This window comes from Diabrotica virgifera, chromosome 4, assembly GCF_917563875.1.
Source record: "Diabrotica virgifera virgifera chromosome 4, PGI_DIABVI_V3a".
NCBI classification, from domain to species: Eukaryota; Metazoa; Arthropoda; class Insecta; order Coleoptera; family Chrysomelidae; genus Diabrotica; species Diabrotica virgifera.
This window is the reverse complement of record NC_065446.1, coordinates 19927528-19945566: the sequence shown is the minus strand read 5'-3', so window position 1 is coordinate 19945566 and position 18039 is coordinate 19927528. Positions and strand designations below refer to the sequence as shown.

The following is an 18039-nucleotide window of genomic DNA, read 5'->3' as shown; positions in this document are numbered from 1 at the left end:
CAGCAGTAACTGTACGTGCGCATGTGCAATTCGAGAAATAATGATCAATTTGACAGAAAAATAAATAAAAGACAATTTCATAACCAAATTTAAAAAATGATAAATGCAATGCAATATCAAGTTCGGAATCTTTGTTTAGTTCACAACGTCTACCTCGGTTTCATAACAGAAGAGAATTAGAATTACTGGGACGATTTAGACTTTTCTTCCGATTTTGTTTGTCAAAGACCACGGTCTTATCACTATTTGAACAGATTGACCAGGAAATAATAAGTCAGACTCTTTGATAAATAATTAAGTATTTTGCTGTGTAGACAAATATAAAATAATCTTTTTAAAATATTACTAGGATTCATGCATTAAATCCTGTTACAGTAAGTGTAAACATAGGTACCTGTTACAGTTATATTTAAATATATTTCCTTCCTATATAATAATGATAATAATTTATAATTTCAATAATAATAATTTCCTTATAGTAATAAGGAGGTATTAAATACTTCCGGCGATGAAAGAAAATAACATAACCCAACTAATCCCTTCTGTCAGGCAGGTACTCAAAAAAATAAACATGATTCATTCACTGCACCAATGCGCAAGCGTAACCGTAAAATTCGGAGTTAAACCATCTAACGAGGATCGGTTAAAATCGTGGTTAACTTAAACGAGTTTAAGCTCTAACCTAGTACTGAAAAACCGGCCCTTAGAAGTACAAATTTAAAGTTTTCTGTATTTTAAAATAGTTCAAACGGCCCGTGATGTCACATAGTTTAACTATATGTTTCCGTTTATGGTTATTGGTCTTCACCTACCTGGGTATTTGGCCACTTAGTCGTCGCGGAATAAAGGAAAAATATTTATATTCTAATGACATTTATCGTATGGGCCTTTCCACGAACATACGCCTGTTTTGGATTGCTTCGACAACGAATATTTTACTGTGCAACATAAATACGAAAGTAACTGGCGCTAATAATTATTCCAATAAACAACAATGTAATTTGCAATTTACTTTCGTTCTTCTTATTTTGCACAGTAAAATATTCGTTGCCGAAGTAACCCAAAACAGGCGTATGTTCGTGGAATAGGGTATATGTCATTGTAATAATATATACCAGTTTGTTGAGATTGGAGTTTGATATAGTTATTGAAGGAAAGGAAAGAAGGTTTACTATGAAAAATAAAACCATTTTGTAAAAGTACAAATTTATATTGTCGATTCCTGCGGCTTTGCCATTTTTTAGAAGGTTTACTGTGTTCACAATTTCTTCTCTTGTAATTTCTCCAATATTCTCTTCTAGATCTGATGATTCTATTTAGTCTTCTATGACTTGTGTTATTTCATGTTTAGCATATATATTTCTTTATTATTCCTTTAATTTTTGTATTCTGTCTTATTTTTATTGCTTCCTTTTTTATCCTTTACTTCTCGTATACTTTTTTGTGCTTGTCCTGTTAGGTTTCGTATGATTGAATGTTGTGTTAGTAGGTCAGTTTCTTGCGCTGCTTTCTCTGGTATATTTATCATCACTTAGTTTCTTTTGTCTCTTTTTTGACGTGTTTTTTACTTCTGCGTTTTTTGCTTTGTATTTCCTTTCATGTGTCCTCTACTGAACCTTCCTACCGCAGGATTTCTTCTTTGATTTTGTTCCTTCCTATTATCAGTTGTAGATTGTATTTAATTATCCGCTATTTATTTTCTTTTTAATCCGATTGTTTCTTTTGCTGTACCTATTTATCACTATTTCTTTAAAATTCTTCCATGTTTCTTTGACTGACTCCCCAGTTCCATTCTTTCTTGTTTTAGGGCATCGATGTAGTATTTATTCCTTCTGTTGGTTTTTATCTGTGGCTAAATTCATTCTTAGTTTCGCTCTGACCCCACATCAACACCTCGTAACTTCCTGATATCTTGCAACCACCTTCTCCATTTATATTCAATTGTGTGATCTGTTTGGTTCTTGTACTCCCTCCTGGTGATTTTCATGTTTTCCTTATACAGAGTGGGCCAAAGAAAACAGTTCACCTCGATATTTGCCAGTATTTGTTAGATTTTAAGGAAATGACGTAACAGGTCAATTTTTGATGCAAGGATACATATTTTTACGGTACATACATGTCATTTGTCAACCCCCTCCCTTCCACTCCCCCACCCCTTATTTTTAAATATGGAATAGGGGTCGTGTGCTAGCTCATTTGAAAGGTTATTCAATTCTTTATTGAGTAATATTAACATTGACATAATTATTTATACAGGGTATCCAAAAAAAAATTATTTTTCCACAAAAACACAGACACAAAACGAAGAATGTATGTAATTTATTTAACTTAAAATACATTCTACTGCTGACAAAAATCAGACAAAAATCTTTATTTGATAAAGATGGGTGGCAGCTTGAACATTGAAATTAAGCAATATTCATTTATCAAAAAACATTGTTTTCTGTTTTGTGACATTAGGAGAATGTATTTTGAATTAAATAAATTACATACTTTCTTCTTTTTGTCAATTTAATTAAAAAAAATTTTCTTGGACACTCTGTATAAATAATGTTAATGTTTATATTACTGAATAGAGAATTGAATAACCTTTCAAATGAGCTAACACACGAAGCCTATTCCCTATTTAAAAATAGGAGTGGGAGAAGTGGAGAGGAGGGGGTTGACAAATGAAAGATGTATGTACCGTAAGAATGTGCCCCCTTAGATCAAAAATCGACCTGCTTCGTCCTTTCCTTAAAATCTAATAAATACTGGCAAATGTCGGGGTGGACTGTTTTCTTTGGCCCACTCTGTATATCCGCTTATGTTTAAAGATACTTCCACCTATTACGAAGTTCATTTTGTTCGCAAAATTTGGTTAATCGATTTCCATTGGCGTTTCTCTCAATTTCTTTAATTTGTTTAAGGGGGTTTAATTATAGTGTAAGTAACTTAGTGTGAACAGAAAACCAACAGATTGGAAGTCAACTTTCTAACTGAATTAACGACTGTATAAAGTTTTGTTGCATTATCTGTTTTATATTTTAGCAAGATGAAGATGCACTCATCCAATTAGAAGATAATAGCACACACGTCGTATGTAACGCCGATGAAAATCTTAGGACTAAGTTACGCAACATAGTAATGCAATGCTTAAAAAAATTTTAAATATTTATTTACATTTGTATTTTTTTTAATAAAATAAAAAACTCCAGTGTCCTAAAGTAGATATTTTATTTAGATTGTAAAGATAAATGCACTAATGGCTTTCTCCCTTCTTTCCTGCTACCCTCTTGAAATCGCCCATATTAGTTGTACTTATCGGTGATCCGATTATAGCTAAATGATCGATTTGAGTTACTTCACCTCCCCCAAGATTATCTTTTATAAAGAATTGAATATTTTGGACGTTTTGAAACTTCACGTATCTCAAGTTTACTGGATTCCCTCCTTCGACATCTTCAGGAGTAAACCTAAAATAAAAATATATATTAAATCACATATCGCCGGTTTCACCAATGAGTAATAGTAGTCTATTCAATGAATAAACTTATTCGTTCAATAATACTGACATATCTACGTTTCACGAGTGTCAAATAAGACTTCTGTGAATAATACACTCAAAATAAGTAATTTGTTTATTATCAGTAAAATAAATGTTCATTCTTCCAATAAATTGACAAGTTAACCCCACTTGAGATCTCTATAATAAATAAAATTGGTCAGTTTAACTTAAAATTATCAAAATTGTATTGTAGGTAAAGAAAGGAAAGCTTTTTCGGTAAATTTGTAGTCTGCTCAATACTGGATCTAACTTCACCGTGACTCTGCGTTCCAGAAACGTGCGGTCCATGGAAGCGAGGGAAGCACCGCTTCCCTATACTTCGATCTAAGAAAATATATTATTAATTAATATTTAATTATCAAAAATTTTTCCCTAATCCAAGTAATCTACATATTACCTATGCAATAGGCATTAAAAAATATTAAAAATTAATTGCATACGAACGAACTCGATAGGCACACAATTCAACTATTCCGTCCATTCCTGACAGAAGCGCATCTCAAAATCGCCGCTTGTCATGCAGTTGTCCCGTTTAAAAATTGGTCAGGGTTGAATGACCGCACCCACTAGTTGCGCGAATTTTGGTAGCCTGGAAGCGATCGTTCGAGCGCCTTCCGAAAGTGGGACGCTCTGACTGTTATTGCTGCTCGCTTAAAGAATATTTCGATTTAAATTTTTTGCAGAGATTTTTCCTTTTACTGATCTTTTATTTGAAATTTTACAGATGAAGTCAAATGACATTGCATTTTGTATAAGACAAATTGATGACTTTAATACGATACGATAATTAAAAAACGAAAACAGTTTAAAAATATTTGGGATAGAACTGAAAATATGGGGTTTGAACATGAAAGAAAAAGTGAAGATTGATAATGTCGGCAACAGAGAGACCTTTTAATAATATTCTACAACTATTCTACAATGAATTCTCGCTTTCAAAATTTCCCACAGAGGAATTTATTTCACTACGATTAAATAATGAAATTTTTTTTATATCCCAGCTTTGCATTTTCAATTAAGTGTCGTTTATGAAACAACTGACATTAGTGAAAGAAATACCCAGAAATCTGGGTATTTCTTTATAACTACTGGTTTAAACAAGTCCCTGTGTGAAGTGGTGGTTGTGTGAATTAGTACTAACTATCCCAGCCACAGGTGCATCAGTTGAAAGAAGTTTTTCAGTATTAAAATGCATTAAAAGTTTTGCAAGAAATTCAACAAGCGAAGACAGACTTTCCAAGTTAGCCCTATTATCCATTGAAAAAGACTGCATTCAACAATAATTATCAGAAGTTGATAGGAGAATAGACCTAAAGTATAAGTGTCATATTGTTGAAAGTTGTGTGTTGTGGAAAATGCCTCGGAATATAATTTTTTTTAAAATAGAACTCTTCTTTAGGAAACCAAGCCCGAAGCGAGGACTCAAGACCCGAGCAAGCAATACAGATCAATGATAGGTCACTAGTCACTAGAAATAGCGGGAATAGAGTGCCTCAAGCATTGATCGGGGTAGGATTTAGTATGTAAGTCCTTGTATCCAGGACGTCTCACATAAGCACTTTGCTGATAGGGAGCCCTTATAGCGCATCAGAGTGTTATCAGGTCGCTCGACGCTCGACCCTTAAGAAAATATTTTTATATCCCTATTGAATCGCTTCCCCTTCATCACGCCCAAATGGATGACGTCACTAGTACGATATATATGTCAAAAAATCATAATTTAAATATCGAATAACTTTTGTATTTTACTTTTTTTTTTCGAATTCTGTAAATAAAGCAGTTTACAAGGGGGTCAAAATATAGTGAATAACCCTGTACATTCATTGGGGCCGACCGACCGGCTTTGTCCCGTCATACAGCTGACCGACTATAATAACTTTTATTTATCAATTATTATTATTATTATTCAATTTAGAATGTGTGTACTGATTTTCAGCCTTAGTAAATGGATTTAATTACCTTCGTAGGAAAGCAACTTTGATACCCTCTCAGTAACCCCTGTTCTACGTTTCGCTTGACCGACCGCAGTATGTTTCTCTACACAATCACAGTAATCAACTGTGAAAAATTTAGCTTTAGTAAATTCAAAGAGATTTTTCAGCGCTGCCTCTCCGTCTATTATGGTCGATATCGGATATCCCAATAAAAAAATCTCAAATATACTTACTGCAAGTCTTGAACACTAGTATAACTATCTGCCAAATCAAAATCTAACGTTCTTGGTTGATTAATAAAAATTCTTATGGTTTTGGGACCTTTATCTGCTGGTGCTTTAATTTTCAAACTATGTATTTTGACGGACTGATTGAATGCAATGGAGATTATCAGCTGTAAATAGTAAATATTCATTAAAAAGTTGCTACATATTGTTGTGCTTTACAATTTTATTAAAATCTTTTTTCTACGACCGTTTAATAATATGCTCATTATTCACTATTTTTGAATAGATAATAACACCCATTACTTGACTCGTGAGTAATAGTTCATTACTCACGGGTTGAAGTTAGGTTCAAGTGGTGCATGCCACTCTTAATATATTAGTCGTATATAAACTGCAAATACAAATAAAATAATTACTTAAACTTGTTTATTTATTACAATAATTATTGTAATTTATATCAATAATTAACTTCGAAAAATTTTTAAAGGATTTTTCACTGTAACAATAGGTCAGTACATACATTGTTTATGTTAAATTTCATCATTTGAATATTCGAGGTTATTAAAAGGTAAACATAAACAATGGGTACTACTTACGTAAACTGTTACTATAAAAAAGGGTAAACTGTTTACGGATATGAAATTTATATCAATGAATTCTGTTTTACTTACTGATGATTGTACAATAAATTTTTATCTGGGGAAAACGTTCTTTTTCAAGTAATTGTCATTTAAAATATGTCTTATTTTTAAAAGTCACCGTCATTATCCTCCATTATACAGTGATGAACGCGCTAATAACCGGCAAAATAACGTATAAGATAGAAAACGTATTAATTTGTGAGAAAAAAAGAAATAAAACTAGTGGAGGTGGGAAATTTAGCGATAAAAACCTATAAATTTACATTATATTTATTGTTTCCCATCTTTAGACGTATCAGAGAAATATGTCAACTAAAACTGTCACTGTGCCAAACTCATCCGATACATCTAAAGGTGAGAAACAAAAAATTTAATATAAAATAGGTTTTTATCGCTAAATTTCCCACCTCCACTAGTTTCATTTCTTTTTATCCCACAACCTAATATGTTTTCCATCTTTTGCGTTATTCTGCCGGTCATTAACGCGCTCATCACTATATACCATGAAACAACAAGAAATGACACTAATGACAACTGTTTCATAAGCTCAAAAAGTAATTCTAACAGTGTTGCCATAGTTATATAAAATATGAATTCTTATGAAAAATAAAATCTTTCGGTTTTTAAGAATTTTAGTATTGAATTTAGTGTTGACAATATTTTTTTACTAATTAAAATAAAAAAGGTCGTAGAAAAAGTATATTATTCTACTCGCATGTAATGGCTATGCTCGTTGAATAATATACTATTATTTACCTGTTCATCACAATCAGATTGCAAAAAGCCACCTCCAGAGGTTAGGCAATGGGTAAAAGGATGTTCATCACTTTCATTCAAACATTCACATTCAGCTTTGGTAATAAATGGTGACAAGTCCATCTGAAAATGAAAGATTGTTTAAAAACTTCATTAGAATCATTATAAATGGATGGATTAAAATTGTTTGATTTGAGCAATGTGAGGGTATGACCATTTATCTTTCTTAAAATGTGCCGTTTATGTTTAGTGTGATTCATACTGTACATGACAGATAGGAAAAACCAAATTGGTATTATCCAGCACCTTATATCTATCTATACTAGAATCACAATAAAGATGCACTAGAAATAAACAAACTAAGACACGTTGAATGTAACTAGGAGCACTCCCAAATCATAATTTACAATTCAACAAGGAAAAAAGTTTTCCTGTAGCTGGCTGTATACCCTATATCACAAAAAATTAATTAATATTCTTTATAAAAGGTATACAATTTATTAAAATTCCCTTAAACGGCTACATCACAAATACAGAACGTTTTCGATCTGAATACAGATCATCATCAGTGCTGAACAGGATGTTCACAGGCTGTCACCAAAATTGAAAATATATGGGTAGAGACCCTTTAAAAGTTGGTTAAAAGTGAGGGTCAAATCGTGCCCGATGCTTAATCATGTTTTATTTATAACATCCATGTTATCTAAAACAATTTTTGTCAATGTATCCATGACTGTGTCATTTTAAAGGGTCTTTACCCATATATTTTCAATTTTGGTGGCTTAGCATGTGAACATCCTGTTCAGCTGATGATGATTTGTATTCAGATTGAAAACGTTCTGCATTTGTGATGTAGCCCTTTAAGGGAATTTTAATAAATTATATACCTTTTATAAAGGACTTTAATTATTTTTTTTTATAATTTACAATGTATGTATTGGGGTCATTCCATTTCAAATCACTCAATTTTGGAGCAAAAAAAATTTTGGACCTCCGATTTGTCTGAAAATTGGTATATAGCCTCTGCGGGACGTAAAAATAAGATATTTAAGGTAAAAAATCTTCTTCTTTTTTTCTCAAAATGTTATTTTATGCGATTTTACAGTGATTTGGTGTTTATTTATACAAATTTGTATTTTCTATCGTAAAGTATCGATGGAAAACATAATATTTTAATAAAAGGGACTCAAAATGTCATTATATGGCATTATAACAAGTTACTTTGATTCAAAACAAGCTTTTGATCAAATTTTATAGTGTAAAAAACGTTAAAATACCGTTTTTTACATTTTTCTCCATTCCCAAAATGCATCATAACCGATTTGGCTGAAAATTTTCCCACAGATAGACAAAACATGATACTTTAAGTGGTGATAAGGATTTGAATTATATTACAATACCAAAAAAGTTACATGCAATATTACAGTCAAAAATATAGGCGTCTACTGTAAGTACAATTAACTCGAAATTATCGACCTCACGACAAAAATTGTTAAAATGAAATTGTAATAATTGTAAATACGATTTATTTGGAACAATTTCAGTTCCTACCATTTTTGTCGAAAAGTTAAAAATGGCGGAGATATTGAGCAAAACAGATTCTGCTTTAAAATCAAGATGGCGGCTAACGTAACGGAGGAATTCATTCGTGATTTTAAATTTAGGCTCTATTGACTCTCCTTAAGATCAAAAAAATAAAATTTTGGGCAGCTCGGCATTCAAGGTCAAATGCTATCCTGACTGGACTAATCCTACTTTTGAGTCTGATATTACTGCATGTAACTTTTTTGGTACTGTAATATAATTTAAATCCTTCTAACCACTTAAAGTTCTATCTTTTGGCTATCTGTGGGCAAATTTTCAGCCAAATCGATGATGATGTATTTTGGGAATGGAGAAAAATGTAAAAAACGGTATTTTAACGTTTTTTACACTATAAAATTTGATCTTGTTTTGATTCAAAATAACTTGTTATAATGCCATATAATGACATTTTTGAGTCCTTTCTATTAAAATATTATGTTTTTCATTGATACTTTACGACAAAAAATGCAAATTTGTTTAAATAAACACCAAATCACTGTAAAATCGCATAAAATAACATTTTGAGAAAAAAAGAAGAAGATTTTTTAACCTTAAATATCTTATTTTTACGTCCCGCAGAAGCTGTATACCAATTTTCAGACAAATCGGAGTTCCAAAATTTTTTGCCTGAGTGATTTGACGTGGAATGTACCATTGTTATATAATTTTTATGGGGAAAATTTGGCGAATTCATTTTATATCCAAGACCACAAGATCGTAACTTTTCGTCGCCCTGTATATGGCCAAAATTTGTAATTAATATATTTTAGTCGTTAAGCAGTGTTTCGTGGAAAGTGAAAAACAGTAGTGGTTAAGATTCTACGAACGGACTTAACAATTCAAGAACAATAGAACTAAATTACGATCGGTTTTATAAAGTGGATGTATTTGCGGTTGACGTGGACAATAGCACGTTTTTAAATGCTTCCTAGAAAGTAAACAAAATTGTTTAGTTTAGAATAAAGGGTTTTTCTAGCATGTAAGACAAAAATTAATTTTGGTATCTCCTGGAATTTTACAAGATAGAAAATTTGTATACAACACTATTTGTTTTTAAGAAAGGAAAGTAGGGATGTAATGTGTAGAGAGAATGCTTGTGATTGGCGAGGAGACTGATGGAGAGGAGTAGCGTGTTTGAGTCTCAGGTGGATGAAGGAAAAAGATTTACTGTGTAATTAAGATCTGAAGAGAGCAGTCCAGTTCAGAAAGTAGTGATTTTGTGTGAAGTGGTTAAGTTGGTGGCCGTATAAGCAGATTTCTGTTGAGACGAAATCGTGATCGAGTCGAGAAGTAAAATCTCCTCGTGTCCGAACAGTTTCCAGTTTCTGTCTGGAACAAGTAGACGATTTTTATCAATTTTGCACAAGATATCGAGCTGAGAAAAAAATCTTGGAAGTATAAAGAGTGATATTGTTTGTATCGAGTCGGAGACTAAATTGAGAAAAGATTTCGAGCGAGTGCTGTTTGTTGATGAAGCAGTTGGAAGAGAAGGACAGTCGCAGCATCCGAAGGAGCACGTATGGGGGAACCGAGGACAACACAATCCATGATAAGAAGTATAGAAGATAAAAAAGGTTAAGTCAGATCATTTGTAAAAAGGAGAGAGTTGTTTTATATTACATACCATATTTGTTTTAATTTAACAATTTTACAGCATAATTTATTCATTCATAAATTCATAGAAGATATAAGTAATTTATTTAAAAAGATGAAAATTAAAATTTGTTTTATTTTTATAATAATAAGAACAGTCTACCGAATCTTTTAAAGGAAAATTTGTTAAAAAAGGAGATAGTAGAATTAAAGATTATTTTATTAGATAAGAAATTTTTACAACAAAATTGAGTTTTAGCATACATTTGGAATCGTATATTTATGGTATAGCATATAAATAAATAATATTTGTAGAATTTAAATGATTTTGAGTACATTTATTTTCCTTGTTTTGTCCTGGATGAAGTGAGCAACGAGAAATACTAGAAGCCACAAACTGAAGGTAATACTTTAAAATCAACTAGCCCTGAGAATAAATTTTATTGGAAAGTTTTATTAAATTTTGGTTTTGTTTCCATGAGTAGTATTAAAAATAATTAATTAATTAATCAAATTAATAAGATGCTGATCAATCTCTTAACAGAGAGAAAATAGAGAGCATAACAGTATATACATTGTAAATCCCAAAGCATGATGTACAAAGTTTATACATTGTAAATCATGATTCGGGAGTGCTCCTCTTAACATTCAATGTGTCTTGGTTTGTTTATTTCTGGTGCATCTTTATTGTAATTTTAGTATAGTCTACTAAACATTTAATAAATTTAAATGCAAAATACTTACGTGTCCGGCCACACTTTCCCCTTCTTCTGAATCATCTGATCCATAGTATTGTTGAATTTTATTTTCAAGGCCTGTAGGGTCAGCTCCTTGTAAGCGATCAACTTTAGTCTGCAAAATAATTTCAGTATTAAAAATAAAAAACTTAAATACAAATTCAGACTTATCTTTCCAGTGAATCAGCAACCAGAGAGAGAGAGAAAGAGAGAGAGAGAGAGAGAGAGAGAGAGAGAGAGAGAGAGAGAGAGAGAGAGAGAGAGAGAGAGAGAGAGAGAGATCAAACAGGTACATTTTTTAATGAAAAGTGTCGTCGTTTAGGGCGATAGTGATAACTGTGGACTAGACAAGAGTGATAACAAGGTTAAATTTTTATTATTATTATTATCCCAATTATTTATAGCGTTCTTCGCCTTCCGGTTCCCAGTTTCCATATTCGTCGGTCGTTCCATTTGCCAGGGTGAAGATTCCTTTCCGACATTGCCTTCTGAATGCCGCCTAGCCAGGATTGTTTCGGCCTTCCTCTCTTCCTTCTTTCCCTTGGCGTTTCTTTCCATTTTAGAATTTGTTTTGGTAGTCTGTCGTCCATTCTTTCTACATGGTCATACCAAATCAGTTGTCTCCTTTGAATTTCGTCTATGATGATTGATTTGACTCCCATTATATTTCTAATTTGATCATTTTGTATTCTTTCAAGCCTTCATTTTCTAGCCGATCTTCTCCAGAAGTCCATTTCCAATGCAAGTAGGCGCCGTTCCAGGGATTTAGTAAGTTCCCAAGATTCGCATCCATAGAGCACTATACTTTTAAAGATGGAGTTAAAGATAAGATGTTTTCTTTGATTAGATAGTTCTTTTGACCATAGCATCGAGTTTAGGCATCCAATCACCCTTTTTCCTTTCACGATTCTTTGCTCTATCCTTTTTCAGTATGCCCACTCTTGTTGATTGTTGTTCCCAAATATACATATTCCTCACAATTCTTGATTGTTTCTTGTTCGTTAACTATTAGATCTTCTACTTCAGTCCCGATGCATAAGTATTGCGTTTTGTTTCTATATACAGAAAGGCCCTACTCTTCATATAATTGAAATATCCGTCTCGTCATGAATTCTAAATCTTCCTTATTCGCTGCTACTACTACTTGGTCATCCGCGAAATGTAGAGTATACAAAGTTGAATCATCGTCAAGTTGAATTCCCATCCCTGAGCAAGATCGTCTCCAGTGTTTTAGTGCTTTATTTAAATAGCTCTTAAATAGTACTGGGGAGAGGCAGCCTCCTTGTCGTAATCCTTTTGTTACTGGAAATTCTTCTGATAAGGTGTTGTTTAGTTTGATTTTTGACCGCGGCGATGATCGTGTTATTTAAGGAAGATCGTTCAAGAGACTGCCACAGTAAATTTTAATAAATGTTAATATATAGTAAGTATAATATTTACAGTAAGTATAATAAATCAAATTAAATATATGTCATAAAGAATGGGAAGAAAAAAGTTCTCATGGTTATGTAACATTAGAAACTGGACAGAACAGTTGAAGACAAGGAATGAGTTTCTATTGTAATCTCTAACCATCATTAATGGATAAGAAGAATAGTGATAAATTGTAATTGAAAAAAATCAATAATATACAGTAGAACCCCGATTATCCGTGTGCGGATTATCCGTGCTATGATTTTCTATTACTCAAATTGCATTTTTAAGGTTTTATCAAAATAGCGTCAAAGTAAATCACTCGACGGAAACTCTATATGCCGAGAGGGAGACTCATAATGAAAGATTTATTTTTTCCGTTATCTTTTTATGGTAGATACATATGTATATATATGGTATTTACATACTACATACGTACATATAATAATATGTATTACATAAGAAATAAATGTTCGGATTATCCGTGTCATGTCCGGTCCCGAGGAGCACGGGTAACCGGTGTTCTACTGTACCAGATAGGCAAGCTAAATTTTTAGATTGATATGAATATAAATGATCAACTAATACAGAATCGAGTATAAGACAATAAATTTTTAATAAAAATAGGAAGATAACCTTTTTGGGCAATACTTTGGGGATTGATTTTTTTGGTATTTTTAACAACTATTACTATACACTGTTTTTAAACCAGGAGGAGTAATTCAAATTTACCATCCCATAGTGCTTGTTTGTAATTGGTCCAACCTCAGGCAAGTTTACTCCACTGTTATGACATTTTGACATTGATATTTATGAAATGCTGACAATATTGGCATTTCATAGGTTAATGAATTTATATTGGTGATTTTTCGTGTTTTATGCGTTATTCCTTTAATTTTTAGATTTTTAGTCTGCTTTTATAATAAAAACAGTTGTTTTTAGAACTCTTTAGCGACGTATTAGTTTAATATATTTATTGATTACCGTCGAATGTGATATGATCAACCAAAAAAGATGTATTTGGTGACTTTTCTAGTGACTTTCTTAGGTGTGAATCTGTCTTTTTAGTTTCTGGTTTAACATGTTGACGTGTCACATTACATCAACCAAAATTAGACATCTATAGACGCTCCGTTCATCAACGTGTTAAAAACAAAGCGTAGTACAGAATATTTTATTGTATATAATATAGAACACATAGGCATGGCCACAGTTGGTGCTGTGAAACCCTCACTAACTTTCGAGGGGTGCAAAAATTGGGATCGTTCACTTCTAGAAACAACAACTAGACAAAGTTTCGTACTCTCTCGAAAGGATTTGATGTACTGTAAATATAAAATTTCATTTTATAAGCAATTTTCGATTTTTTCAGGATTTACATTTAATGAGTAGGTATATACTATCATTGTTGGAAATTAAAAAAAAAACTTATATAGGGAGGGGATAGGGCACTATTTTCAGCATTGAAACTCAGCACTGAAGACTAAAAAAAAACTGGCCACACCTGTGATGAAATACATTAGTAGCAAAAACAGTTTGATTTAAGTACACTTGATCTGTACATATTAGTACACATTTAAATATAAGTTTTTAAAGTAAAAAGTATTTAATATATTTTTTAATAACCATATTTAAAGTGAAAAAATAATAAAATGCCTGGTGCTAATATCTTATCTAACATGTAATAATAAAATTTTAATAGCACGTAGTTTATCAAATATGTATATAATATGCTTATAATTAATATGGTAGCAAACAGTATTTTATTATCTATCATGGCTAAATGGATTAAGTAATCCAAAGCCATTAAGAGCGTAGGCGCAAAATTTCGGGCTAATGCTTTTTAAATGCATTCATTTTTTTCGAATCCTGAGAAAAGTAATGAGTATTTTTGAAAAACTTAACCCTGAATGAAAGATTACAATATTACTGAGAGCCAAAAGTCAGTGAAAACTTCTATAATGTTTTATTTTAATAAGTTACAAGGGTGAAAAAGAATTTGAATGTGATTCTTAATTTTAAATATCTCATTCAAATGAAACTGATTATTCTAAGGGACTTTCGGCCCTCGGTAATAATGTAATCTTTCATTCTGCGTTTAAAGTTTTCAAAAATATTTATCCGTTTTTCAGGATTTGAAAAAAATGAATGCATTGGCCCGAAATTTTGGGCCTATGCTCTTAAAACAAAGTAGTTTAGTAGAAATTAAAAATATTTTGATGGTTTTTGATAAATAGATTTTTGGATTAAGTAATATTACCCTATTACGATAAAAAATAAAGGTTGGCATAGCTGAAACACCTTGGGCAGCTGCTGTTTCCTGGCACTGATCAACATCTACTTTTAGAAACACAGCTTTGGGATATTTTGCAGCTAGCTGTTGGAAAATTGGAGCTATCCTTTGGCATGGTCCACACCTGCAACATTATTATGTAAAAAGATTGCGTAAGTAAGAAAACAAAACAATTAATTTAATTTATATTTGTCAAAAACTAAGTGAGTAGCCTTCACTAATAGGAAGATTACTGGACTGAGCCAGCTAAAATTATTTAGGGAAGAACTAGAACTAACCAATGATGTCAAGATTCCAAAGTCAATTACAGCACTCATATTAACAATATAACCGACAGTTACTTATATGGTTTAGTACTTTTTAGTGCAAAACGACAGCTTTGCAATCTTGTATGATCTCTCTCACCGCCCTACAAAGACAAGTGCTTCTAATTATAACAAGAGCCTTGAATAGTACAGGAATAGCATCTTAAGAGGTTATCCCAGGTCTCACTCTGCAGGAATTATATATTCAGTGATAGCCTTTAGATAATCTTAAGATTTAAAGCAAACAATACTTGAAGTCCTAATTATGTACTGAATAGCCACACAAATACCACCGAGACTATACTTGAGGAATCCATCTTTATGATGAACTCAGATGTGATGACACCAAAACTAATTCTTACTGAGAAGATTAACACAATTATACCACCTAGAGAACAAAAAGTAAATATTAAAATATACAACTATGTTCTAGCTTTGTGTTGCTTTGGTATTGTTCTGAAGCTATTTTCTTGTGGTATCATATGTAAATTTACTCAATGCTCATTTCCACTAATTGTTAATTTCCGAAGTGGAAATCGAAACGTCAAATATATTTAATTTCAAACTACTAATAAACTACAATAAATATTGGGGTTTACTCCTAATTAAAATAGTAAATTTTGCTTTGGTGGTAGACACGAATGAAATCGTGGATGGGGACCCCAAGCAAACAGAATCAACACTTATACATATAGTCAAGTGGCTATTCTGGCAGTTAAGGACCCACTCACCACATCAAAACTGGTGAAGAACTGCAAAAATCTCCTCAACAACCCGGAACAAGATAATAAAGTGTATTTAATGTGGCTTCCAGGTCATGAAGAGGTGCATGCAAATGAACAAGTAGATTTGTAAGCAAAACCAGACTTGAGAAAAACCTTTGTTGGCCCAGACCCATTCTACAAAAGATGCTACAAAAAATTAGGTTCAGAAGCAGCTGATAAGTAATAATCAAAAGAAATAGAGAGCCTCTCAAGGGCAAATCCAGACTAACAAAATAATCATGAATATTGTTCAAAACTCTCGAGACAATTTGATGAACTTCAATGAATGATTAAAACAGTTACTAAAATGGTGATTGTTGGAATGGACATTGTTGTTTAAGAAAATGCTTATACAAACTAGGTAAGGAGAAAGAACAATAGTGTAGAAAATGCTACATGGAAGAAGAGACTGCCATGCACATCCTATGACACGCAAGGTGCTAAGTGATATGAGTCAAGAGTTGGCCTTCATCGATACCACAGGAATTAGTGAGTCTAGTGGAAAAAAACAAGGTATGGCATAAAGGTCTTATGACCAAGTGTACATAAGTAGGTAAGTTGTACATAAGGAGTGTTCTTAAAAGTTCATTTCTATTTACTATGTTCTAGTATTAAATCCATGACATCAAAAATCCACACCCAACAGAAATTAATAGGTAAGAAGTAATTTAAAATTAATTAAAATTAAATCATAAAATAATTAGGCATATTTGAATCTAAAATTAAAAGTGAATTAGGCAATAATTGAATGCTATGCTGGAACAACATTGAAAATGCCAAATCAGATTTTGTGGATAACTTGAAGAAAACACATTATATGATCATTTTGAAAAAAGGAATCTTTATGAGCATAATATGATAGACTACATAGTACTGATAGTACTACTACACAGTCCGCAGTACAGTTTTTGCGAATATAAACGTTGTTCCATGAAAAACCCACATATGAAACTATTGGCAGTTGCAAGGTTGTTCCAGTATAGCATTCAATTAATTCTTCTTAACTTAATTCTATAAAAGTCAATGATGTCCACTTATCCTGAAAAAGGTAATACCACAGTATGTATTACTTAAGACTGACAAATACGGATTCAAATTAGTCTGGTCTTTCAGAGAGAAATTTATTTAATTTTGAGTAATAATTTACAAATTTTATAACATACCAGGTTGCAGTAAAATCTACGACTACAAGTCTAGTGGCAGCATTTGTTAATTCAGTTTGAAAATGTGTTTCATCAGTTATTACTCTAATTGAACCCATATTTTGATTTTTAATCAAGAGTAATGAATATTTGTGATTAATTCAACTAAATAAAATGCACATTCACTGCTTTCCTTCGAACCTGTCGTCTAACTGTCACTGTCATTTATAATTCATGTCACATGCCATAGTGTTATTTCCTGCCGGTTCTTTAAGGTAATCTAGCCACATCAGCATAACGGTGCCATACCGCTGTGTCTAGGTACACGCTAACGTGTACGCAAATAAAAAAGTTAGGTACACGCGAAACGCAGTGAAGTCACTATTTAGCGTGCACTGTTACTGGTTTTTTACATACACGCTAACTTGAGCCGCGTGTATGCTGTGGTAAGTATATACCGCGAGTGTCAGAGAGTAGTGTTGGAATTTGTCTAATCGCGTTGTGTTCACATTTTAATATTGATTGATTAGTAAAGAAAGAGTTTCTTATTTTTATTTGTTTAGTGTTTTTTAAATTAACTATGGAATGTGGACAATTACTTAGTTCTTTTAGGCCCGGTCTTTTCACCTCCGAATAACTATTTATTGTGAAGATTATCCGGCAGATTACATGTAAATCTGTCAAATAGACCTCCGAATAACTTTTATTCGGAGGTGAAAAGACCGGGCCTTAATGAGTTAAACATTATTTTAAAACAGTATGAAAAAGATAAGAGATCAAAATTCACGATTAACGGTAGCAGAAGTATTAAGATAAAAGATACAGGGAGATTGATTAGTGTGATAAAGCTCAGTAGATTCGCTATAGTAATAGATAGCAATAAAAGTTAATAACAAAAATTGTAGCAAACTTTGAGCTTCATATTACAAAATTAGTTAAAATGTTACAGGGCGTTCGATAACATAGTGGCAGACCAGACATATGTTTTTTTTTTTAAATGGAACACCCTATATTTTATTGTCTCTTCGAAATTTTCTTAACTTCCCCATCACAAAAATATAAAGGTTTATTATGTTAGGGTTATTATGGGTATTTACAAAGCT

At 32.1% G+C, this 18039-nt stretch overlaps 2 protein-coding genes across 2 annotated transcripts in view; one reads left to right on the top strand and one right to left on the bottom strand.

Moving 5' to 3' along the window:
- LOC126882933 (integrator complex subunit 9) overlaps window positions 1-3206 on the top strand; it is a 33711-nt gene extending 30505 nt beyond the window's left edge. Inside the window, exon 11 of the mRNA XM_050648010.1 lies at window positions 3031-3206. Within this exon, the coding sequence (XP_050503967.1) occupies window positions 3031-3150 (120 nt within the window). The 3' untranslated portion in view covers window positions 3151-3206. The remainder of the gene's footprint in view (window positions 1-3030) is intronic.
- On the bottom strand, window positions 3141-17168 carry LOC126882934 (thioredoxin-like protein 1). Its single transcript, XM_050648011.1, has 6 exons — window positions 16958-17168; window positions 14693-14849; window positions 11027-11134; window positions 7106-7228; window positions 5715-5875; window positions 3141-3455 (listed from the first exon to the last, which is right to left on the bottom strand). The coding sequence occupies exons 1-6, from the start codon at window positions 17053-17055 to the stop codon at window positions 3242-3244; spliced, it is 861 nt and encodes a 286-aa protein (XP_050503968.1). The 5' UTR covers window positions 17056-17168; the 3' UTR covers window positions 3141-3241.
- Window positions 17169-18039: the final 871 nt, after the last annotated feature.